Below are 23,759 nucleotides of genomic sequence, written 5' to 3' on the forward strand. Positions count from 1 at the left end.
TGGCCCGGCTGAACGCGCCCATCGCACCGCAAGTCCAATTAAACCGCGCGCCCAACCACTGTGATTGTGAAGTTAGTGCGAAGTTATTGTGAAGTGTGTTTTGGCTTATTCTGACAGGTGACAAGCGAGCGACGCGCCCCTTGTCAAGGATATTGCTGCGTATAAAAGTCGAGCATCAGCTCCAAACGCCGATCAGAGAGGCACTGCCACCCGTTCCGTCCCAGCAGCAGAGATGTTGTGAGTATGCGAGCATCAAACTTGTTTCGATTTAAAGCTTTCGTGACTGCAGGGATTCATTTTCTTGGTTCTTTCTGTAAAGTCACGTAGAAGGGAAATAATAAAATAATAAAAATAAAACATAATAAAATAATTCTCACGACGTTTCGGCCACAATGCAAGCGTCTGAATGACACTGTCTCCCCGACAGAACTGGTCTTCACCTGAGGACGGCTGCTTGCGTTGTGGCCGAAACGTCGTGAGAATTATTTTATTATGTTTTATTTTTATTATTTTATTACTTCCCTTCTACGTGACTTTACCGAAAGAACCAAAAAGATCAAACTTGTTTTGAAGCTTTCGTGACCGCAGGAATCCATACACTTTGGTTCGTTCGGTAAAGTCACGTAGGTAAAATTGAATTAATTTTATTTAATTATTTTATTTTATTTCTACCTACGTGACTTTACCGAAAGAACCAAAGAGTACGAGAGCATCGTGATGATCGCGGCGTATCGGCATGACGCGAGCTTCGTAATCGTAACGGTGTATCCGTCAGTGCGCGTGTATCCTAATGGCGATGCTACCGACAGACCTGTTCTTCACCTGAGGACGGCTGCTTGCGTTGTGGCCGAAACGTCGTGAGAATTATTTAATTATCTTTTATTTCCATTATTTTATTATTTCCCTTCGACGTGACTTTACCGAAAGAACCAACAAAATAATAAAGATATATTTTATCATTTCCCTTATTCTTGGCTCAGCGTCTGAATGAGACGCTGTCTTTCCGACAGACCTGTTCTTCACCTGAGGACGGCTGCTTGCGTTGTGGCCGAAAACGTCGTGAGAATTATTTTATGATGTATTATTTGTATTATTTTATTATTTCCCTTCTACGTGACTTTACCGAAAGAACCAAGAACACCCTGTACTACCTGAACGTTTAAATGTCTGACGGCGGAGGAGGCCGGGCCAATCCGGGTCTCAGTCCCCGGACTCGAACCGGGGTATTAAGTCTCGAGAAATTCATGGTCTCAGACCGGTTACAATTGCCTGTGTAGGGGTGTTATGGGAAGGATTCCCACCAATAGGAGGGGGAGTGGGACGTTGACAGGAGAAGGGGGAGGAGAGGAGATATAAGGGAGATAACGGGCGGGGAGAATGGTTCGTTGACAGGACCGAGATTGGGACGGCTGGGTGACAGGTGTCCGGCTCACGTGGTGATTGGCTCTGCCGGTCCTGCTCTACAGCCAATGGGGGAAGAGCCTGGGAGCATGGTCCCGGCGTCATCGATGGATGTCAGCTAGCTGATTGGTTCTGCTGCTCTTGGCCTCAGCCAATGGGAAGACAAGTCAGGGGCGTGGTCCCGGGAGTTGATGGAGGAATCTGGAACATTCGGCGCAGGCTATTAAGGATTGGCTGGAGCGTACCACGTGACCCAGGCGTTAAATAAGGGAAGAGCCGAGGGACACGTGGTCAGACGAGGAACGAAGAGAGAGAGGGGGGCCACGCGCGAGCGGGGCTCCGAGTGCCACGTGGCGGTCGGTGCGTCTCTTGCGATCTGCCTGCCCACTTCCCGTTGCCTGCCAGCAACGGGGAGTGCTTTTAAACTGAAATAAGTAAATACAAGGACCGATTCCACAAGCCGTCTCCAAGAGTATTATTACACAGGTGTGGATGGGAGGAAAGGATTAAAAGACGAACCCCCTGCAACCTTGTGTTGGCTCTCCTTTACACCTGCAATGAAAACCGCCCCATCACGTGAAATGAGGCATCCTCTCAGTTTTTGGTTCAACTCCAGCCGTGTGAGTCAGAGGTCGTGGTCTGACCGTCATTACTCGCAGTGCGCCAGTTGCCGCCAAGGATTTCACAGGTAGCTCTGTTATATTTGCTTTCACGAGCTGTTCACTGAACGAAGCACTGGCCTGAGCAAGCCTTTATCCAGCAGCGTATTGATCATGGCTGATGATGGTGGTGATCACGATGGTGGTGGTGCAGGTGGTGATGGTGGTGATGATGATAATGGTGGTAGTGAGGGTGATGATGATGGTGACGACGATGATGATGGTCGTGGTGATGGTGGTGATGATGATAATGGTGAAGGTGGTGACGATGACGGTGGTGGTGATGGTGGTGATGATAATGGTGAAGGTGGTGACGGTGATTATGATGGTGACGACGATGATGATGGTCGTGGTGATGGTGGTGATGATGATAATGGTGAATGTGGTGAGGGTGATGATGATGGTGACGACGATGATGATGGTCGTGGTGATGGTGGTGATGATGATAATGGTGAAGGTGGTGAGGGTGATGATGATGGTGACGACGATGATGGTCGTGGTGATGGTGGCAATGATGATAATGGTGAAGGTGGTGACGATGACGATGACGGTGGTGGTGATGAAGGTGGTGGTGAAGGTGGTGATGATGACGGTGGTGATGAAGGTGGAGGTGACGGTGTCTATGCGCGTGCGTGCATCGCACCCCCCCCCCCCCCAGCACTAACCTCGTGACCCCGGCGGCGTTGGCGTTGGTGTTCATGGCGAGCGTCGTGGCGGCGACATCCGTCAACGACTGGAAGCTCCTGGACACGAAGCTGTCGGCGAACCGGAAGGTCATCGTGGACGTTCACAACGAGCTGCGGCGCGGCGTGGTGCTCACTGCCAGCAACATGCTCAAGATGGTGAGGACACGTGGCAGTCAGCGCCCATCGCCCCCCCCACTCCACTATGTGGCCCCCACACACCAGAGGTCGCAACCGGGTACCCGATACCCGTACCCTACCCGGGTAGCCGTTTGCGACCCTGGTGCGGCCGGGTACGGGTACGGGCAGGCCGTGAGTCACTGGTGAGTAGCCGTTTGTCACTCATTTCGGGTAGGGTACGGGTAGGATACGGGTACCTATACCCGGCCGGGTACGGTTAGCTGTTTACGACCCTGGTGCGGCTGGGTACGGGTAAGGAATCAAAACCCGTTTGCGACCTCTGCTTCCCACTTGTGTGCGTCTCGTGAGGTCTTACGCGACCATACCTCACCACGCTGCTGAATTTGCAGATTTGCTAGAGAGGGGGTGGAGGTGGAGGCGTCAGTGGGGTGGGTGGGATGGAGGGGTGAGTGGGTGGGGTGGAGGGGTGACGGAGTGGAGGGGTGAGTGGGTGGGTGAGTGGGTGGCATGGAAGGGTGAGATGGTGGGATGGAGGGGTGAGTGGGTGGGTGGGGTGGAGGGGTGAGTGGGTGAAGTGAGGTGGACGGCTGAGTGGGTAGGGTGGAGGGGTGAAGGGGTGAGTAAAGGGGTGAGTGGGTGGGTGGGTGAGTGGGTGGGATGGAGGGGTGAGTGGGTGGGTGAGGTGGAGGAGTGAGTTGGTGGAGGGCTGAGTGGGTGGGGTGGAGGTTGGGTGGGTGAGTGGGTGGGTGAGGTGGAGGGGTGAGTGGGTGGAGGCCTGAGTGGGTGGGGTGGAGGGTGGGTGGGTGAGTAGGTGGGTGAGTGGGTGGGATGGAGTGGTGAGTGGGTGGGTGAGGTGGACGGCTGAGTGGGTGGGGTGGAGGGTGGAGGGGTGCATGGAAGGGTGAGTGGGTGGGATCGAGGGGTGAGTGGGTGGAGGGGTGCATGGAAGGGTGAGTGGGTGGGATCGAGGGGTGAGTGGGTGGAGGGGTGGGTGAGTGTGTGGGTGAAATCGAGGTGTGAGTGGGTGGGTGGGTGAGTTGGATGGTGGTGGTGGTTGTGGCACAGCCTGGCTGACTGTGCCGGGACTTGTCCGCTGCAGGCGTACAACGAACAGGCAGCAGAGACCAGCCGCTTGTGGGCCGCCGCCTGCAGCTTCTCGCACAGCCCCAGCAACACGCGCACCTGGAAGACGCCGCAAGCAGGTGACAAAAAAGCTTCCGTGACTGCACAGTGTTAAGCAACCGATAGAAAAGATAATGCCGCTCGATTGATTCGGAGTGAGACCTCTGGTGTCAAACCGGAGCCGGTCATGAGCACACTTCCCAGGTACGGGAAACTCTCCACTCTCTCCACAACTGCCCCATCACCAATTGGGAGTTGTGGGGGTGGAGTGTCCGATGGTACAAAATACCCAGGCAGGTGCTTCGTTTTGGTGGGGCTGATGGTAAGGCCCCACCTCTTAGTGTCACACTCCAGTTTCAGCAGCAGCGACTCCAACTCCTCCTGTGAGTGAGCCGCAATTACCAGGTCATCAGCATACATAACGTGGTTGACTAATAGGGAGCCATCCCTTGATCGCACCCGGGCATCGATCAGCCTCCCATTGTATCTGCACCAGATGTAAATTCCTTCGGTACAGCTACTGAAGGCCTCACTAGTTTTGGTGGGGCTGATGGTAAGGCTGATGGTAGACTCACGCAGTCACTCACCCGCACACTCACCCACACACTCACCCACACACTCACCCGCACACTCACCCACACACACATACTCACCCACACACTCACCCACACACTCACCCACACACTCACCCGCACACTCACCCACACACTCACCCGCACACTCACCCGCACACTCACCCGCACACTCACCCGCACACTCACCCGCACACACACTCACCCGCACACTCACCCGCACACTCACCCGCACACTCACCCACACACTCACCCACACACTCACCCGCACACTCACCCGCACACTCACCCACACACTCACCCACACACTCACCCACACACTCACCTGCACCTCCGATTAGCACAGTGGGCTACGTACAATGCAAACTCTGATGGTGCATTGTCTTTGAGTTGTGCGCCTTTTGGCGTCATCTGGTCCAACACCATGTGAGACTAGGCTCTAAGGAAAGCTGTCTCGGGTGTGGACCAATCAACTTCAAGGACAGTGCATATCATTATCAGAGTTATATTTTTTTGTTTGCATTATGACTGCAGGTATTGTGGTCTCTGCAAACATGACTCCTCGTAAAAAGGTGTCAGTTTTGTTGCCAGATAAAAGGGTAAATAAGTATAACCCGTAAAAACAAAGTTTTTCACTATAAATCCTTTATATGCGTGGCGGCTAGAGTCCTCTCGTCCTCTGGCTTGAGATGGCTGCCACCTATGGGTCAGATGATTGCATTGCACCATTAAGCAATTGGTAATTAAACAAAATATTTTTGTCCTAAAAAGTGTAAAATTTTGGAATTTTTTCACGAACATTAATTGTCAAGCACAACGAGTCTGTGTGGAAAATGTCAGCTCGATTGGATCACGTGAAGTGGGTTAAAAAACGACCGAAATATTTGCACGGTCGTAAGCGCGCAAGCAAGCGAACTTAATATAAAGGATTTAAAAAACAATTATCATATTTTTTACTGGCAAATGAGGTTCCATTGGTGGTGCATTAGAAGTTCAACGTGCACGCATTCCTGCGACGCGAATGATCTTACAATGCACGCACCTGGCTCCTCCTCCTCATCCTCCTCTTCCTCAGAGTGGGACTGCGGAGAGAACCTCTTCATGTCCAGCAACCCACGGTCGTGGGACGAGGCAGTGCGCAGCTGGTACGACGAGGTCACCTCCCCCGGCTTCCAGTACGGCACGGGGGCTGTGGGGCGCGGGGCCGTGGGACACTACACTCAGGTGAGGGGCCACGCTCACCACCACCACCACGCTCACCACCACCACGCTCACCACCACCACCACGCTCACCACCACCACGCTCACCACCACCACGCTCACCACCACCACGCTCACCACCACCACGCTCACCACCACCACCACGCTCACCACTACCACCACGCTCACCACCACCACGCTCACCACCACATGCTCACCACCACCACCACCACGCTCACCACCACCACGCTCACCACCATCACCACGCTCACCACCACCACAACCACCACCACCACGCTCACCACCACCACCACTACCACGCTCACCACCACCACCACTACCACGCTCACCACCACCATCACCACGCTCACCACCACCACCACCACCACCACGCTCACCACCACCACGCTCACCACCATCACCACGCTCACCACCACCACCACCACCACCCTCACCACCACCACCACCACCACGCTCACCACCACCACCATCACCACGCTCACCACCACCACCACGCTCACCACCACCACCACGCTCACCACCACCACCACCACGCTCACCACCACCACCACTACCACGCTCACCACCACCACTACCACGCTCACCACCACCACCACCACGCTCACCACCACCACCACGCTCACCACCACCACGCTCACCACCACCACCACGCTCACCACCACCACGCTCACCACCACCACCACGCTCACCACCACCATGCTCACCACCACCACCACGCTCACCACCACCACGCTCACCACCACCACCACGCTCACCACCACCACCAGGGTGAGGGTCGTGAGTCTGGGGGCTGCAAGCTGCACCGTGTAGCAGTCAGCCGCCCCGTGCGATCGCTCAACTCGCACCCCCCCTTCCCCCCGTGTCCGCGTGCCCCCCCCCCGCCCCGCCCCCCCCCCCAGGTGGCGTGGTACAAGTCCCACCAGGTGGGCTGCGCCGTCAACTACTGCCCCAACCACCCCGGCGCCCTCAAGTTCCTCTACGTGTGCCACTACTGCCCCGCGTGAGTTAGCGGACCCACCCCACAACACCCCCCCACCCACCCACCCCCCAACACCCCCTAACACCTCCCCCACCCACCCCCAAACCCCCCCCACCCACTCCCCAACACCCCCCACCTACCCCCCACCCACCCCCCAACACCCCCCACCCACTCCCCCACCCACCCCCCACCCATCCCCCAACACTCCCCCCACCCACCCCCCAACACCCCCCACCCACTCCCCAACACCCCCCACCCACCCCCCACCCACCCCCCAACACTCCCCCCACCCACCCCCCAACACCCCCCCACCCACTCCCCAACACCCCCCAACCACCCCCCACCCACTCCCCCACCCACCCCCCAACACTCCCCCCACCCACCCCCAACACCCCCCACCCACTCCCCAACACCCCCCCAGCCACTCCCAAACACTTCCCCCACCCACCCCCCAACACCCCTCCACCCACTCCCCAACACCCACCAACCACCCCCCACCCACTCCCCCACCCACCCCCCACCCACCCCCCAACACTCCCCCCACCCACCCCCCAACACCCCCCACCCACTCCCCAACACCCCCCCCACCCACTCCCAAACACTTCCCCCACCCACCCCCCAACACCCCTCCACCCACTCCCCAACACCCCCCAAACACCCCCCACCCACTCCCTAACATCTCCCCCACCCACCCCCCAACACCTCCCCCACCTACCTCCCACCATCCTCCCCACTGCGTGCAGAGGGAACCTGGTCACCAGGATCAACAAACCCTACGACCTGGGGACTCCGTGCCAGGCCTGCCCCCATAGCTGCGACAACAACCTGTGCAGTGAGTTACACGCACACCCACGGCACACACTCACGCACCCACGCACACACCCACGCACCCACATGCCCACGCACCCACGCACCCACGCATACACCCACGCACACACTCACGCACCCACACACCCACGCACACACTCACGCACTCACACCCACGCACCCACGCACACACCCACGCACCCACGCACACACCCACGCACCCACGCACACACTCACGCACTCACGAACCTACACGCACACGCAAGTACCCACACACCCACGCACACCCACACACCCACGTGCACACCCACGCACCCACGTACACCCACACACACCCACCCACACACCCACGCACGCACTCACGCACTCACGAACCTACAGGCACACACACGCACGCACCCACACACCCACACGCACACCCACGCACCCACGTGCACACCCACGCACCCACGCACACCCACACACACCCACCCACGCACACATGAACCCACGCACGCACTCATGAACCTACTCGCACACGCACGCACCCACACACCCACTCGCACACCCATGCACACCGATGCACCCACGCGCACACCCACACACCCACGCACACCCACACACACACCCACAGAGGCCGATCTTGACACCGCTGGTACTAATCAACGGCAAGTCCACTCAGCTCCACATCCTCTAGTCCGTGCCGCGCCCGTTTAGCCCCTTCGATCCGGCTGAACAAAAGCTGTTTGGGCATGCGGTGATTGGGCATGCGGGCTACATGGCCCAACCAACGCAGCCTTGCCTGCCGGAGGTGCAACCGATTGGACTTTGTCCAGATTTCGAGGAATTATGAGCTCCTCACACAATCCAGCCTGGTTAAACCCAGGATTGATCGTAGGCAGGCCAGCCTAAATGTTTCTAACCGGCGAAGATGCTCCATTAGGGGGGTCCACGTTTCGCAAGCGTAGAGAAGGGAGGGAATGACTGTGGCCGAGAAGACCCGAAGCTTCGTGCGGAGCGACAGACCAGGTAGCTTCCACACAGCGTTACGCAACCGACCAAAAGATAATGCCGCTAGACTGATTCGGAGTGAGACCTCTGCTGTTAAACAGGAGCTGGTCATGAGCATATTGCCCAGGTATGGGAAACTCTCCACTCTCTCCACAACTGCCCCATCACCAATTGGGAGTTGTGGGGGTGGAGTGTCAGATGATACAAAATACCCAGGCAGGTGCTTCGTTTTGGTGGGGCTGATGGTAAGGTCCCACCTCTTAGTGTCACACTCCAGTTTCAGCAGCAGCGACTCCAACTCCTCCTGTGAGTGAGCCGCAATTACCAGGTCGTCAGCATACATAACGTGGTTGACCAATAGGGAGCCATCCCTTGGCCGCACCCGGGCATCGATCAGCCTCCCATTGTATCTGTACCAGATGGAAATTCCTCTGGTACAGCTACTGAAGGCCTCACAAACTACGTGGTCGAAATAGATGTTAAATAATGAGGGAGTCAGAGGACATCCCTGTCGCACCCCAAGGTGTACAGGGAATGACTCTGACTCCCGGCCACGTAGTTTTACCCGGGCCCGCTCACCATCATGAAGGTCCATAATGATCGTGAGCAGAGGGTCAGGGACTCCGCAAGCACGAACAACAACCCAGAACCCAGGCCTATTGATGGTATCATAGGCCTTGACCAGGTCAATGAAGCAGAGATGTAAGTCTTGTTGGAATTCCCTACACCTCTGCTGTAGCAGACTGACAGAAAATATGGCATCTGTGCAGGACCGCCCTTTCCTGGCACCGCATTGGGGCTCCGCAAGCCTCTCCTCAGCGTGCCTAGCAAGGCGATGTTGAATAATCCTTGCCAGGACCTTTCCCGGCACACTGAGGAGTGAGATTCCCCTGTAGTAGTTACAGTCTGTGCGGTCCCCCTTCTTAAAGAGGGGGACCACCAGGGCATCCATCCAATCCTGCGGTACCCGTCCAGCGGTCCAGACAGTTGTTATGATGTCATATAGGGCAGTCTGTGCACAAGCGCCACCCTCCCTCAGAATTTCGCTTGGGAGATCATCTCTGCCCGGTACCTTTCCTGGTCTCAGACTCCGGATCGCCTTCAGTACTTCCTCAACAGATGGCACCTCAGCCAGCCACTCACAGGGGGTGACCTCCTCCAATATTTGGGGCACCGCAGCCTCAGCAGGGTTATCACCACTTTGTGCCATGATGTTTTCCTGGCTGAGAGATTTTCCCTTCCCCAGGACCTCACAGAAATGCTCAGCAAATCTGCAAACCTGTTCCTGGGGGTCGGAGATTGGATCACCGTTTTTTTCCCTAATGATGGTAATAGGTGTGGTGCTGCAGGTTACTTTTTTGATGGAGTTAAATAGTGATTTGTGATCGCGGGCCACTGAGGCAGATTCCATCTCCTCAGCAACCCGCGACCACCACCCATCCTTGCAGCGCCTTACGGCTCTCCGAACCTCCGAGCGAAGGCTGCGGTAAACCTCCTCATTCTCTGACGTGGGATGCTGTAGCCGATGAGAGTGGGCCTGTCGCTTTTTCTCAATTAACCTGAACACCTCCTCTGTCAGCCAGGGTTTCTGGGGAGGTCTGGACCCCGTACCCAAAGCATCCATTGCAGCTGCATGAGTCACAGTCCTAAACCTCGCCCATTTACCCTCGACATCAGGTGGAGTGGGGGACGATGCCAACCCCAGCTGCAAGCGATGATGAAATTCTCGCTTGCAACTTTCATCAGCTAACTGAGACCAGGCCACTTTTGGTTGGAATGGGATCCTGGGTGTACACCCACCACCAGAGTGGAAGAATGGCAGGCGCATCTTACAGATGACTAGTCGATGGTCAGAGGGCAGATCAGCTCCACGGTAGGTCCTGGTGTCAAGGACATGGGCTCGCATCCGCTGGTCCGTCACTATGTAGTCCAGCAGATGTTCTTGCTTGGACCCGGCATGCATCCATGATGTTGTGTGGATGCGCCGATGCCGGAAGAGCGTGTTGGTAATTACAAGCCCATGGGCTGCACAAAAATCTAGCAGCCTCCTACCGTTGTTATTGAGCTGATCTGGCCCATGCCTTCCAATCACTCCAGACCAGGTGCCAGCATCATGACCAACTCGGGCATTGAAGTCACCTAACAAGATGACTCTGTCCCGAGTGGCCACTTTAGCCAGCACCTGTGACAGCAGGTCATAGAAAGCGTCTGACTCATCGGCTTTGCTTGCATCCCTCCACGGATGTTCGTCTTCGGTGGGGGCATAAGTAACCACGACCACCACTCCTCACCTCCGGTTGATGGGAAGGCGAGCCCAAAGTATCCTGGGGCTTACAGCTTCCCACACCTCACCGCCACGCTCTCACGCCCCCTTCATTCTTTTGTTCAGAAGAAGAGCCACACCCTGTTGTTTGGCAGTCTCCTGCCCCGAGTAGAGGACTGTCCACCCCTCATGGTGGCAGGAGCCAGAGCCGGTCCACCGGACCTCCTGAATGCCACAGAGATCCAGGCGGTACCGGTCCAGCTCCCGACAAAGGAGTGGCAGCCTCTCCTCCGCAGTGAGCGTTCGAACATTCCACGTGGCCATCCGCAATGGTTTTTCGTTGTTTCTGGAGGCGCCCCAAGGGTGAAGATTCAATCTCCTGGCTCCGCCAAATGGGGTTTGGCCAGGAGACGTCATAAAAGCCTGACCCCCCGGGGCCTCCGGCACAAGCTTATTAGTTACAGGTTAATTTTGTTTTATTCGTGGTTTTGTGGTAATTAATTGAAGGTGGAGGGGTTACCAGCCCCTCGCACCCGTCCAGAGCCCCCGTTTAGCCACTGTGGTGGTCACAGACGCCATGAGGGGAGAGGCCAATGGGCATTGGCCCCTCCCCTCACAGCACTGTCCACGACGGCGTTGCCCGTCTGGCACCGCGAGGAGGTAGGAGGTTGTTTTGCCGGACACACAGACTCACACACAGACTGAAACACAGCACAGACTCACTCACACACAGACTCACACACAGACTCACACACACACAGACTCACACACACACAGACTCACACACAGACTCACACACAGACAGACTCACACACACACAGACTCACACACAGACTCACACACACACAGACTCACACACAGACAATCACACACACAGACTCACACACAGACTCACACACACACAGACTCACTCACACACAGACTCACACACACAGACTCACACACAGACAATCACACACACAGACTCACACACAGACTCACACACACACACAGACTCACACACAGACTCACACACACACAGACTCACACACAGACTCACACACACACACAGACTCACACACAGACTCACACACACACAGACTCACACACAGACTCACACACACACAGAGTCACACACACACAGACTCACACACAGACTCACACACACACAGACTCACACACAGACTCACACACAGACTCACTCACACTCAGACTCACACACCCTTGATCTTCGCAGCCAACCCGTGCCCCTACGTGGACCAGTTCAGCAACTGCCCGCAGCTGTTCAGCGCCCACGGCTGCGCGAACGACGGCTCGGGGGGAACCTTCGTGCAGACAAACTGCCCTGCCACGTGCAGCTGCACGACGGATGTGCAGTGATGGCACCTCGTCACGACTCGCTACACCCCCAACCCCCTCGCTCCACCCCCCTCGCTCCCCCTCGCTCTACACACCTCGCTCCACCCCCCTCGCTTCACCCTCACCCCCCTCGCTCCCCCCCTCGCTCCACCCCCTCGCTCCACCCCCCATCTCGCTCCACCCCCACCTCGCTCCACCCCCCTCACTCCCCCTCGCTCCACCCCCACCCACCTCGCCCCCCCCCTCACTCCCCCCCACCCCCTCGCTTCACCCCCACCCACCCTCGCTCCCCCCCCTCACTCTACCCCCATCCACCTCGCTCCACCCCCCACCTCCCTCGCTCCACCCCCACCTCGCTCCACCCCCTCGCTCCACCCTCACCCCCCTCGCTCCCCCCCTCACTCCCCCCCCTCGCCCGCCCCGCCCCCCGGCCGGCTCGTCCACTGGGGGGGGGGCAGAGCTTTGTGACGTCATATTTGAGGGGGGGGGGGTCTGACTTTTGTGACGTCGTGTGACGAAGGGGGGGGGGGGTCAAAAATCGTCCAAAATCGCGTGACGTCATTTATGGACGGCCCCAATGAAGGCCGACACGGCCACGCTAGGGGAGGGAGGTGGGTGGACAGCACTACGCCCGGCCGCCTTTGTCTCCCCTCGTGGTACTCAATTGAGGCTGAGTCGACCTAGGGGAGACCCAGGACCGGTTCGGATATTCGCTACTGGTGTTCGTGGCCGTGAGCGTGAATCGAACTCGGGTCGCTGGGGTCGTAGCGCAGCGTAGCGCTGACCGCTACAACAACCGCCACCACCCACCACCACCCCCTCCCACCAACTACCACCAACTACCACCAACCACCCACCCACCACCAACCAACCACCACCAACCATCCACCACCCTCTCTCACCAACTACCACCAACGACCATCAACCAACCACCACAAACCAACCACCAACCACAGCCAACCACCACCAACCAACCACCAACCACAATCAACCACCACCACCCACCACCAACCAACCACCACCACCCACCACCACCAACCACCGCCACTCACCACCAACCACCCACCACCCACCACCAACCACCCACCACCAACCAAACTACACCACCCACCACCACCACCCACCACCACCACCCACCACCAACCACCCACCACCACCACCCACCACCAACCACCCACCACCAACCACCCACCACCAACCAAACAACACCACCCACCACCACCCACGACCCACCACCCACGACCCCCTCCCACCAACTACCACCAACCAACCACCACCAGCCACCACCCCTCCCACCAACCAACCACCACCACTCCCTCCCACCACCAACCACCGCCAACCAACCACCACCACCCACCACCACCACCCACCACCAACCACCCACCACCAACCAAACAACACCACCCACCACCACCCACGACCCACCACCCACGACCCCCTCCCACCAACTACCACCAACCAACCACCACCAGCCACCACCCCTCCCACCAACCAACCACCACCACTCCCTCCCACCACCAACCACCGCCAACCAACCACCACCACCCACCACCACCGCCGACCAACCACTACCACTAACCACCACCACCCACCAACCACCCCCTGCTCCACGTAACAAACGCGGCCACCGCTCTGCGTCAACGTCCATCCGGAGGAAGAAAGCGAAGACGCAAAGCAGCGGAGTAGGTGGCGCACAGAGATACAACAACAACAACAGCCCTAACCTGGGAGTCAACTCGTCTCGTCGTCGTGCAGGAGAGTTGCTGCCTATCTGAGTCAGCGCCGTCAACGTTAGACGGCTCGTGTTGTGTACAGCCGAGGCATGAGCTACCGTGGGGAGTGTGTGTGGACGAGTCGGCGGTGAACGGTGTTGATAAATAAGGTGCCTCCTACAAACATTGTCCCCGACTCGTTGACACTACACATGCGTAATAAAGCACTTCGTCACACACTGCTCGTCTCCGTTGCTCTTTATTTAGCTTCTTGCTCGCACCCCGCTGGTCCCGACAGCGGACCAGCGTCTCCTCACGCGCGCCCCGCACGCGCCCCCTCGTCAGTCCTTCCGCTCCCCCACTCCGCACACCGCTGGCCGACGGCGTGCCGAAGCCCCTCCAGCCACGTGGCTGATGGCGCGGATCCCCTCCGGCCACCCAACGTGGTCCAGCTTCTTCACTCCAGCAACTGACCCGGAGCCCTTCCGGGACCCCACCTATATTCCCTTTACCACGTGATCCTGTCTCCTCCCCTTCCGGACCGTCACATCCGGCCTTCCCATAGCGCCCTGCTGGCTCCACCCCCGTTCACCTCGCTTCCGATTGGACCCGAGGTGAACGGCGGGCCCTCCCACACGACCCCCATACCGGGCTCCGCCCCCCAATACACCGGGCCGTGTGATCGGGCCAGAGCCCAGCAGCGAACCCCGTTAACGCTCGCAATACACATGCATGGACTCGCATCGTCACTCGCCCACACAACTCACCCATCCTCTGATTAGCACGGTTGGCTACGTACGGTGCGAACGAAGTTCAACGTGCACACTTATGCGTAAAGTCGAGTTGCGTGGACTGTTTCAATCCGTGAATTCCTCCCATCGTACCCCTCTCCCCCACCCCATCCCCCAAAACTCTGACAACTCCAACCACACCATTGGAACCTCATTTGCCAGAAGAAAAAATATGAGAATTGGTTTTTTTACCCTTTTATCTGGCAACAAAACTGACACCACCTAACTCGGTTTGAACCACCTCTCCGGGGAGGGTTTTCCGTGCGTGTATAGAAGTGTATAGTAGTGTATAGTGTAGTGCTATAGTAGTGTAGTGCTATAGTAGTGTATAGTAGTGTATAGTGTAGTGTATAGTAGTGTATAGTGTAGTGTATAGTAGTGTAGTGCTATAGTAGTGTATAGTAGTGTATAGTGTAGTGTATAGTAGTGTATAGTGTAGTGCTATAGTAGTGTAGTGCTATAGTAGTGTATAGTAGTGTATAGTGTAGTGTATAGTAGTGTATAGTAGTGTAGTGTATAGTAGTGTAGTGTATAGTAGTGTAGTGCTATAGTAGTGTATAGTGTAGTGCTATAGTAGTGTATAGTGTAGTGTATAGTAGTGTATAGTAGTGTAGTGCTATAGTAGTGTATAGTGTAGTGGTATAGTAGTGTATAGTGTAGTGTAAAGTAGTCTAGTGCTATAGTAGTGTATAGTGTAGTGGTATAGTAGTGTATAGTGTAGTGTATAGTAGTGTAAAGTGTAGTGTATAGTAGTGTATAGTGTAGTGTATAGTAGTGTAGTGTATAGTAGTGTATAGTGTAGTGTATAGTGTATAGTAGTGTAGTGTATAGTGTAGTATACTAGTACAGCACACCGGTTGTGTGTTGGAGAGCCAAGCCACAACATTTACAATCTGAGTACGATTTTTTGCCAGTAATTACAACCAGCTTCATCAGGCGACAGCCAGATTTGTGAAGTCCACCTGTTTCGTTCCTTATATAGAGACGTATATGTGGTGATTATTGAGGCAACGTGCATTATGAATGTGCATTATGCGAGCCCTTTGAACTTGTCCTTCCTGTCTATTGTGTTTATTCAATAGGGATTACCGTTGGTAAGGCTATTTTAATAAACAGGACGTGGAGAAAAAGCCACGTGACCACAGGAAGAGAGAGAGAAATGCAAATTTCAAATATACAGCAGCAGGTGCCAGGGTCGGGATCGACCCCACGACCTCCTGTATACCAGGCGAGGTAGTTAACATCTCCTAGCCACCGTGATGATGATGAGAGAGAGAGACACGCAAATTCCAAATACACAGCAACAGGTGTCAGGGCCGGGATCGACCCCACGACCTCCTGTAAACCAGTAGTTAGCACGGCGCATTCATCGCGGTCCCTTGACTTGGGTATAATGATGTATTACAACGGTCCTTTGCATCAGACCCGATTGAAAGGTGGTGTGTTCACCGCGGTCCCTTCGAGTCACAGTGAAGTCCTGGTCACAAAAGGAAAGTTTGTCGGGAATAATCGCCATTTTCTATACTTTTTAGGCATAAGCAATTAAAAATTATAACACTGAGTACCCAGGAACAAAAATTGTGTTACATAGTGTTACATTCACCGCGGTCCCTTCAATCCGCTGTGTAATTCATTCACTGCGGTCCCTTCAATCCACTGTGCAATTCATTCACCGCGGTCCCTTCAATCCACTGTTTAATTCATTCACCGCAGTCCCTTCAATCCACTGTGTAATTCATTCACCGCAGTCCCTTCAATCCACTGTGCAATTCATTCACTGCGGTCCCTTCAATCCACTGTGTAATTCATTCACCGCGGTCCCTTCAATCCACTGTGCAATTCATTCACCGCGGTCCCTTCAATCCACTGTGTAATTCATTCACCGCAGTCCCTTCAATCCGCTGTTTAATTCATTCACCGCGGTCCCTTCAATCCACTGTGCAATTCATTCACCGCGGTCCCTTCAATCCACTGTGTAATTCATTCACCGCGGTCCCTTCAATCCGCTGTTTAATTCATTCACCGCGGTCCCTTCAATCCACTGTGCAATTCATTCACCGCGGTCCCTTCAATCCACTGTGTAATTCATTCACCGCGGTCCCTTCAATCCACTGTGCAATTCATTCACCGCGGTCCCTTCAATCTACTGTTTAATTCATTCACCGCGGTCCCTTCAATCCACTGTGCAATTCATTCACGGCGGTCCCTTCAATCTACTGTGTAATTCATTCACCGCGGTCCCTTCAATCCACTGTGCAATTCATTCACCGCGGTCCCTTCAATCGACTGTGCAATTCATTCACCGCGGCCCCTTCAATCCACTGTGTAATTCATTCACCGCGGTCCCTTCAATCCACTGTGCAATTCATTCACCGCGGTCCCTTCAATCGACTGTGCAATTCATTCACCGCGGCCCCTTCAATCCACTGTGTAATTCATTCACCGCGGTCCCTTCTCTGCCTACTGTATGCGTCGCGTGTTCACCGCGGCCCCTTGTGCCTACTGTACAAGGTGCATTCACCACACGAAGATGCGTTTCGGCGTGCGGCTCGTGGTAAATACTTCTCGCCTCGACAGAACCACCACAACAACTCACTCCCCGTCTCACGCCTGCCACCATCTCTCCCGTACAATCATCGTCGTCGTCATCGTCGTCACCATCATCATCGTCATCATCATCATCATCGTCGTCATCATCATCATTGTCATCATCATTGTCATCATCATCATTGTCATCATCATCATTGTCATCATCATCATTGTCATCATCATCATTGTCATCATCATCATCGTCATCATCATCATCATTGTCATCATCATCGTCATCATCATCATCATTGTCATCATCATCATTGTCATCATCATCGTCATCATCATCATCATTGTCATCATCATCATTGTCATCATCATCGTCATCATCATCATCATTGTCATCATCATCATCGTCATCATCATCGTCATCATCATCATCATTGTCATCATCATCATCGTCATCATCATCATCGTCATCATCATCATCATTGTCATCATCATCATCGTCATCATCATCATCGTCATCATCATCATCATTGTCATCATCATCATCGTCATCATCATCATCGTCATCATCATCATCATTGTCATCATCATCATTGTCATCATCATCATTGTCATCATCGTCATCATCATTGTCATCATCATCATCGTAACATTGCTCAACTCAATAGAAGTGTTGCCATAACTCGTTTCTGTGTACAACTCTTTGACATTGCTCTTTGGTTCTTTCGGTAAAGTCACGTATAAAGATAAAATAATACATTAAATAATAGCACACTACGACGTTGCGATTGCAACACAAGCAATCGTCATCAGGTATAAAAGAAATAGCAACAAAAATTATAACCAGAAAACTATAGACAGACATATAAGCAGACAGACATCACCAAGATACAGAGAGGGAGATCGTCTCTGTCTATTTAAGGCCTCGCCACAGAGACGATCTCCCTCTCTGTGCCTGTGTTGCTCTCTCTCTATGTATCTTGGTGATATCTGTCTGCTTATATGTCCGTCTATAGTTTTCTGGTTAGATTTTTGTTGCTATTTCATTTATACCTGATGATGATTTGATTGTGTTGCAATCGAAACGTCGTAGTATGCTAGTATTTAATTTATTATTTTATCTTTATACGTGACTTCACCGAAAGAACCAAAGAGTAATTCCTACAGTCACGAAAGCTCCACATTTAAGATCTTGACAGTGCTGTTTGTTGCTACCCGCTTGGTAGCCAGCACTCAGCACCTCCGATCGGCAACGGTTGGCTACGTACGGTGCGAAGAAAGTTCAGCCCACGTGCATTGGCTGCGTCGTGTGCGCAAGAGTGTGACGGTCATGCCTCTCACGGCTAAGGCGGCACCCCCCCTCTCTCTCTGTCTCTCACTGTGTGGCGATTGTGTTGTGTGTGTGTGTTGAGGTGTGTTGAGTTGTGTGGTGTGTGTTGTGTGTGTGTTGTGTGTGTGTGTTGAGGTGTGTTGAGTTGTGTGGTGTGTGTTGTGTGTGTGTGTTGAGGTGTGTTGAGTTGTGTGGTGTGTGTTGTGTGTGTGTTGTGTGTGTGTGTTGAGGTGTGTTGAGTTGTGTGGTGTGTGTTGTGTGTGTGTTGTGTGTGTGTGTTGAGGTGTGTTGAGTTGTGTGGTGTGTGTTGTGTGTGTGTGTTGAGGTGTGTTGAGTTGTGTGGTGTGTGTTGTGTGTGTGTTGTGTGTGTGTGTTGAGGTGTGTTGAGTTGTGTGGTGTGTGTTGTGTGTGTGTGTTGAGGTGTGTTGAGTTGTGTGGTGTGTGTTGTGTGTGTGTTGTGTGTGTGTTGAGGTGTGTGTTGTGTGTGTATGGTGTGTGTGTTGTGTGTGTATGGTGTGTGTGTGGTGTGTATGGTGTGTGTGTGCTGTGTGTTGTGTGTGTGTTGTGTGTGGTGTGTATGGTATGTTGTGTGTGTGTTGTGTGTATTGTGTGTGTGTTGAGTTGTGTTGTGTGTGTTGTGTGTGTGTTGTGTTCTCCCCGCAGGTCTGGAGAGTGTTGTGTTGTGTGTGTGTGTTGTGTAGGGTGTGTGTTGCTGTGTGTGTTGTGTGTGTGGTGTGTGTGTTATGGTCTGTGTGTTGTGTGTTGAGTTGTGCTGTGTGTGTATTGTGTGTGTTGTGTGTGTTCTCCCCGCTGGTCTGGAGAGTGTTGTGTTGTGAGTGTTGTATTGTGTGTGTGTTGTGTATGGTGTGTGTGTTAAGTTGTTGTGTGTGTGTTGTCTATGCGTGTGTTGTGTGTGTGTTGAGTGTGTGGTGTTTTTGTATGTGTGTTGTGTGTTGTGTGTGTTGTGTGTGTGTTGTGTATGTGTGTGGTGTGTGTGTGTTGTGTGTGTGTGTTGTGTGTGTGTGGTGTGTATGGTATGTTGTGTGTGTGTTGTGTGTATTGTGTGTGTGTTGAGTTGTGTTGTATGTGTTGTGTGTGTGGTGTGTGTGTTCTCCCCGCTGGTCTGGAGTGTTGTGTGTGTTGTGTGTGTGGTGTGTGTGGTGTGTGTGTGTTGAGTGTGTTGTGTATGGTGTGTGTGTTGTATGTGTGTGGTGTGTGTGTGTTGTATGTGTGTGGTGTGTGTGCTGTATGTGTGTGGAGTGTGTGTTGTGTGCTTTGTGTGTGTGTTGTGTGTGTGTGGAGTGTGTGTTGTGTGTGTATGGTGTGTGTGTTGTGTGCTGTGTGTGTTGTGTGCTGTGTGTGTGTGTGGTGTGTGTGTGTGTGGTGTGTGTGTGTGGTGCGTGTGTGTGCGGTGTGTGTATGTTGTGTGTGTGTATGGTGTGTGTGTTGAGTTGTGTGTGTGTTGTGTGTGTGTGTGTTGTGTGGGGAGCGATGTTGTACTTAGCCCGGCAAATCTCCGAGTTCGATTCCCGCTCACGGCCACCAACAGCAGCATCAGTGATTCTCTGAACCGGTCCTGGACCCCCCCCCCCCCCCCGTATCGTCTCAAGGCTTAAACGAGCAACCTGTTGCGATGTGTAAACATCGCCACTCGGGGAGACAAAGGCGGCCGGGCGTGTGCCCCATTGGCCGTCAAAGGTGCTCGCTAACAGCACTTGCCCCAACAGCCTGCTACAGGCTATGGGGTTCTGTATGGGTTTTCACCGGGTTTCTCTCCTATACCAGACACAATGTATCTTCTTGGTTCTTTCGGTAAAGTCACGTAGAAGGGAAGTAATACAGTAATAAAATAAAACATAATAAAATAATTCTCACGACGTTTCGGCCACAACGCAAGCAGCCGTCCTCAGGTGAAGACCAGGTCTGTCGGGGAGACAGCGTCTGAATGAGAATTATTTTATTATGTTTTATTTTTATTATTTTATTACTTCCCTTCTACGTGATGACTTTACCGAAAGAAACAAGAAGATGAATCCCTGCAGTCACGAAAGCTTTAAATCGAGACACAATGTAACTGCTTAAAACATCGCACTCATTAAAAATGACCTTCAATTAGGGTCACACGCAGAAGCAGCAACAGCAACAACATCGCCCCAACTGCGAACCAGAGGTCGCAACCGGGTACCCGATACCCGTACCCTACCCGATACCCGTACCCTACCCGATACCCGTACCCTACCCGATACCCGTACCCTACCCGATACCCGTACCCTACCCGATACCCGTACCCTACCCGATATCCGTACCCTACCCGATACCCGTACCCTACCCGATACCCGTACTCTACCCGATACCCGTACCTACCCGTACCCGTACCTACCCGATACCCTACCCTACCCGATACCCGTACCCTACCCGATATCCGTACCCTACCCGATACCCGTACCCTACCCGATACCCGTACTCTACCCGATACCCGTACCCTACCCGATACCCGTACCCTACCCGATACCCGTACCCTACCCGATACCCGGCTACCCGTACCCGGCCGGGTACGGGTAGCCGTTTGCGACCCTGGTGCGGCCGGGTACGGGTAGGCCGTGAGTCACTGGTGAGTAACTGTGATTGTCACTCATTTCCCAACGTCTTGTCTCTTCTCACAATTTAAGTTCCTAGAATCAACCCACCCGCGCCTGCAACATGGCTTCATCCCAGAGGTCGCAATCAGGTACCCGATACCAGTACCCTACCCGTACGGGTACCCGTTTGCGACCCTGGTGCGGCCGGGTACGGGTACGGGTAAAGAATCAAAACCCGTTTGTGACCTCTGCTGCGAAAGCGTTGACAGGACCCAACCCGACAAAGATTTTTGAGAGTCATTGAAGCTTTCCTGGGTAGCCAAGCGGGATAGTGTGACGTCGTGGGGAGGTGTAGGTCCCCGAGGTTTACTCGGCCTGAAATGAGTAGCTGGTGCGGTGTGTAGACTTCGCCACTGGGGAGACAAAGGCGGCCGGGCGTGGTGCTGGCCACACACCCACCCACCCCCTCGTGTGCCGTGCCGACCTTCATAGGTGCTGCTCGTAAACTGCACTTGCCCGTACAGTCTGTTAAGGCTACACGGGGGATCTTTGTCTTTGTGTGTGTGTGCCATAGGTGGGGAGCGGTGGTGTAGCGGTTAGCGCTACGCTGCGCTATGAACCCGGCGACCCGGGTTCGATTCCCGCTCACGGCCAACACCGGTGACGATTATCTGAACCGGTCATTGATCCTCCCCTAGGTCGACTCGGCCTCAAATGAGTACCTGGTGCGGTGTGTAGTAAACATCGCCACTGGGGAGACAAAGGCGGTCGGGCGTGGTGCTGGCCACCCACCCCCTCGTGTGCCGTGCCGACCTTCATAGGTGCTGCTCGCAAACTGCACTTGCCCGTACAGTCTGTTAAGGCTACGTGGGGGGTCTTTATCTTTGTGTGTGTGTGTGTAGGTCTGCAGCATGAGCGGCGGTCGCATCTGCTCCCGACTTCTCTCAGTGACCCCGCTCAGCTGCAAAGTCAAATCGCGCAGATCGCTGAGTAAGTGATGGACGTGGCAGACGCTTGCGATGCCTGATTATAACACTGGTCAACGCACTTTTTCTGGCATAAGGTATTCCAACGGGTTTAAAGTACTGATTCCGAATCTGGCATCAGTTTTTGTCTATCACATCAGGTTTTTGAGATATCAAATATTGCATTTTCAATAAAAACTGCAGAAGAAAAATATTAAATAAATGTGGATATCTACATAAAATGATATTATAAACACACTATCCTAAAAATACAGCACCATATTTATCTACATAAAATGATATTATAAACACGCTATCCTAAAAATACAGCTCCTTATTTATCTACATAAAATTATATTATAAACACTATCCTAAAAAAACAGCACCATATTTTTACACTAAAGCAGTCACTGACTCGCAACAACTTGCAATCATAAGTAACAGAGTTAATTTCGGGTAAAATCAATGAAAATGGGGTATGCCGATAGCATAAAAATGAGATGTGATAGAGCAAATCTGAGATCAGATTTGGAATATGCACCCTGAAATTAGTCTAGAACAGCTGCAAAAGTCCAGGCCAGAAAAAAATGTTTTTTTTTTGTTGACCAGTGTAATAATAGAATCATTCATGTGAACATAAAGTCCACCGTGATCTCTTGCTGCCCTAACGAGCGTTGAGACATTGCCGTTCATCCTCCTGGTGGGAATTACACATTCCTGTGACAAGGGTGAGTCTGTCCACAGGGAAACCGCTGTTCACTTGCACACAAAGTGGAACAAGTTTATCGACCCCCTGAATGATGATGGGCAGAGTTAACCGCCTCAATCGGGATGATTAAATAAGAACCTTATGGCGGGAGCCCGTGCTCCCGAATAAAAGGAATTGAAAAATCGTAATTAGTAAATTTATTTTTGCCGACTCCGTCCCACCGCGCACACACAAATGCCGCTACCCACCAGAATTCAATCCTTTCGTTCTTCACCAAGCACCCGTCATTGCCAAAATTACCGTAGTCGTAAACAAAACTTTGAAACTTTGATCAGCGCGTCGTGTAGAGCTCGTCGAGAGGAAGAGATTGCCGCGGGGTTCGCCTTCATCAGACGTAAAATGACGTCGCAGCGCAGATCACGCGAGAGCCGGGGGCCTGTGAGACCCCGGGGGGTCCCGCCATGAGGTTCACGATGAACTCGCAACCATGAGGCTGAGAGAGACGCTCGCTACCGCTGAGCCTGTGTCGGCTATTGGCGTTAACCACGCGGCTGTTACAGGGGGATTGATCTGTGACGCAGGAGGGCAGTGGCCTTCATTGCAAGACCCGCGGGCCACAGACGGAGACTGGTGGCCTTTAGTGCGGTCCAGAGGTCGCAAACGGGTTTTGATTCCTTACCCGTACCCGGTCGCACCAGGGTCGCAAATGTGTACCCGTACCCGGCCGGGTACGGGTAGGGAACGGGTACCCGGCCGGGTACGGGTACCCGTTCCCTACCCATACCCTACCCGAAATGAGTGACAAACGGTTACTCACCAGTGACTCACGGCCTACCCGTACCCGTACCCGGCCGCACCAGGGTTGCAAACGGCTACCCGTACCTGTACCCAGCCGGGTTTCGAAAGACACAGCGACATTGCCTCCGAATGTGAAACTACGGTGGTACGTTCCAAGTTGA

General features: G+C 53.8%; 2 protein-coding genes across 3 annotated transcripts in view; both read left to right on the forward strand.

The window, feature by feature from the left end:
* LOC133357025 (uncharacterized) overlaps window positions 1-12,197 on the forward strand; it is a 34,521-nt gene extending 22,324 nt beyond the window's left edge. Inside the window, exons 8-13 of the mRNA XM_061574766.1 lie at window positions 2,719-2,902; window positions 3,984-4,082; window positions 5,656-5,802; window positions 6,699-6,799; window positions 7,522-7,610; window positions 12,055-12,197. Of these exons, the coding sequence (XP_061430750.1) occupies window positions 2,719-2,902; window positions 3,984-4,082; window positions 5,656-5,802; window positions 6,699-6,799; window positions 7,522-7,610; window positions 12,055-12,197 (763 nt within the window). The remainder of the gene's footprint in view (window positions 1-2,718; window positions 2,903-3,983; window positions 4,083-5,655; window positions 5,803-6,698; window positions 6,800-7,521; window positions 7,611-12,054) is intronic.
* A 4,898-nt stretch (window positions 12,198-17,095) lies between these two features.
* The window catches only part of SERAC1 (serine active site containing 1), a 34,975-nt gene continuing 28,311 nt past the window's right edge, over window positions 17,096-23,759 (forward strand). Inside the window, exons 1-2 of one of the 2 annotated variants that reach the window (XM_061574687.1) lie at window positions 17,096-17,233; window positions 22,029-22,116. In XM_061574687.1, the coding sequence (XP_061430671.1) occupies window positions 17,147-17,233; window positions 22,029-22,116 (175 nt within the window). In that variant the 5' untranslated portion in view covers window positions 17,096-17,146. Of the gene's footprint in view, window positions 17,234-18,377; window positions 18,487-22,028; window positions 22,117-23,759 lie in introns of those variants that run through there. The other variant, XM_061574688.1, reaches the window with a different exon arrangement.

This window comes from Lethenteron reissneri, chromosome 56 (assembly GCF_015708825.2).
Source record: "Lethenteron reissneri isolate LAM-NWPU_2019-01 chromosome 56, ASM1570882v1, whole genome shotgun sequence".
In the NCBI taxonomy this organism is placed as follows: domain Eukaryota; kingdom Metazoa; phylum Chordata; class Hyperoartia; order Petromyzontiformes; family Petromyzontidae; genus Lethenteron; species Lethenteron reissneri.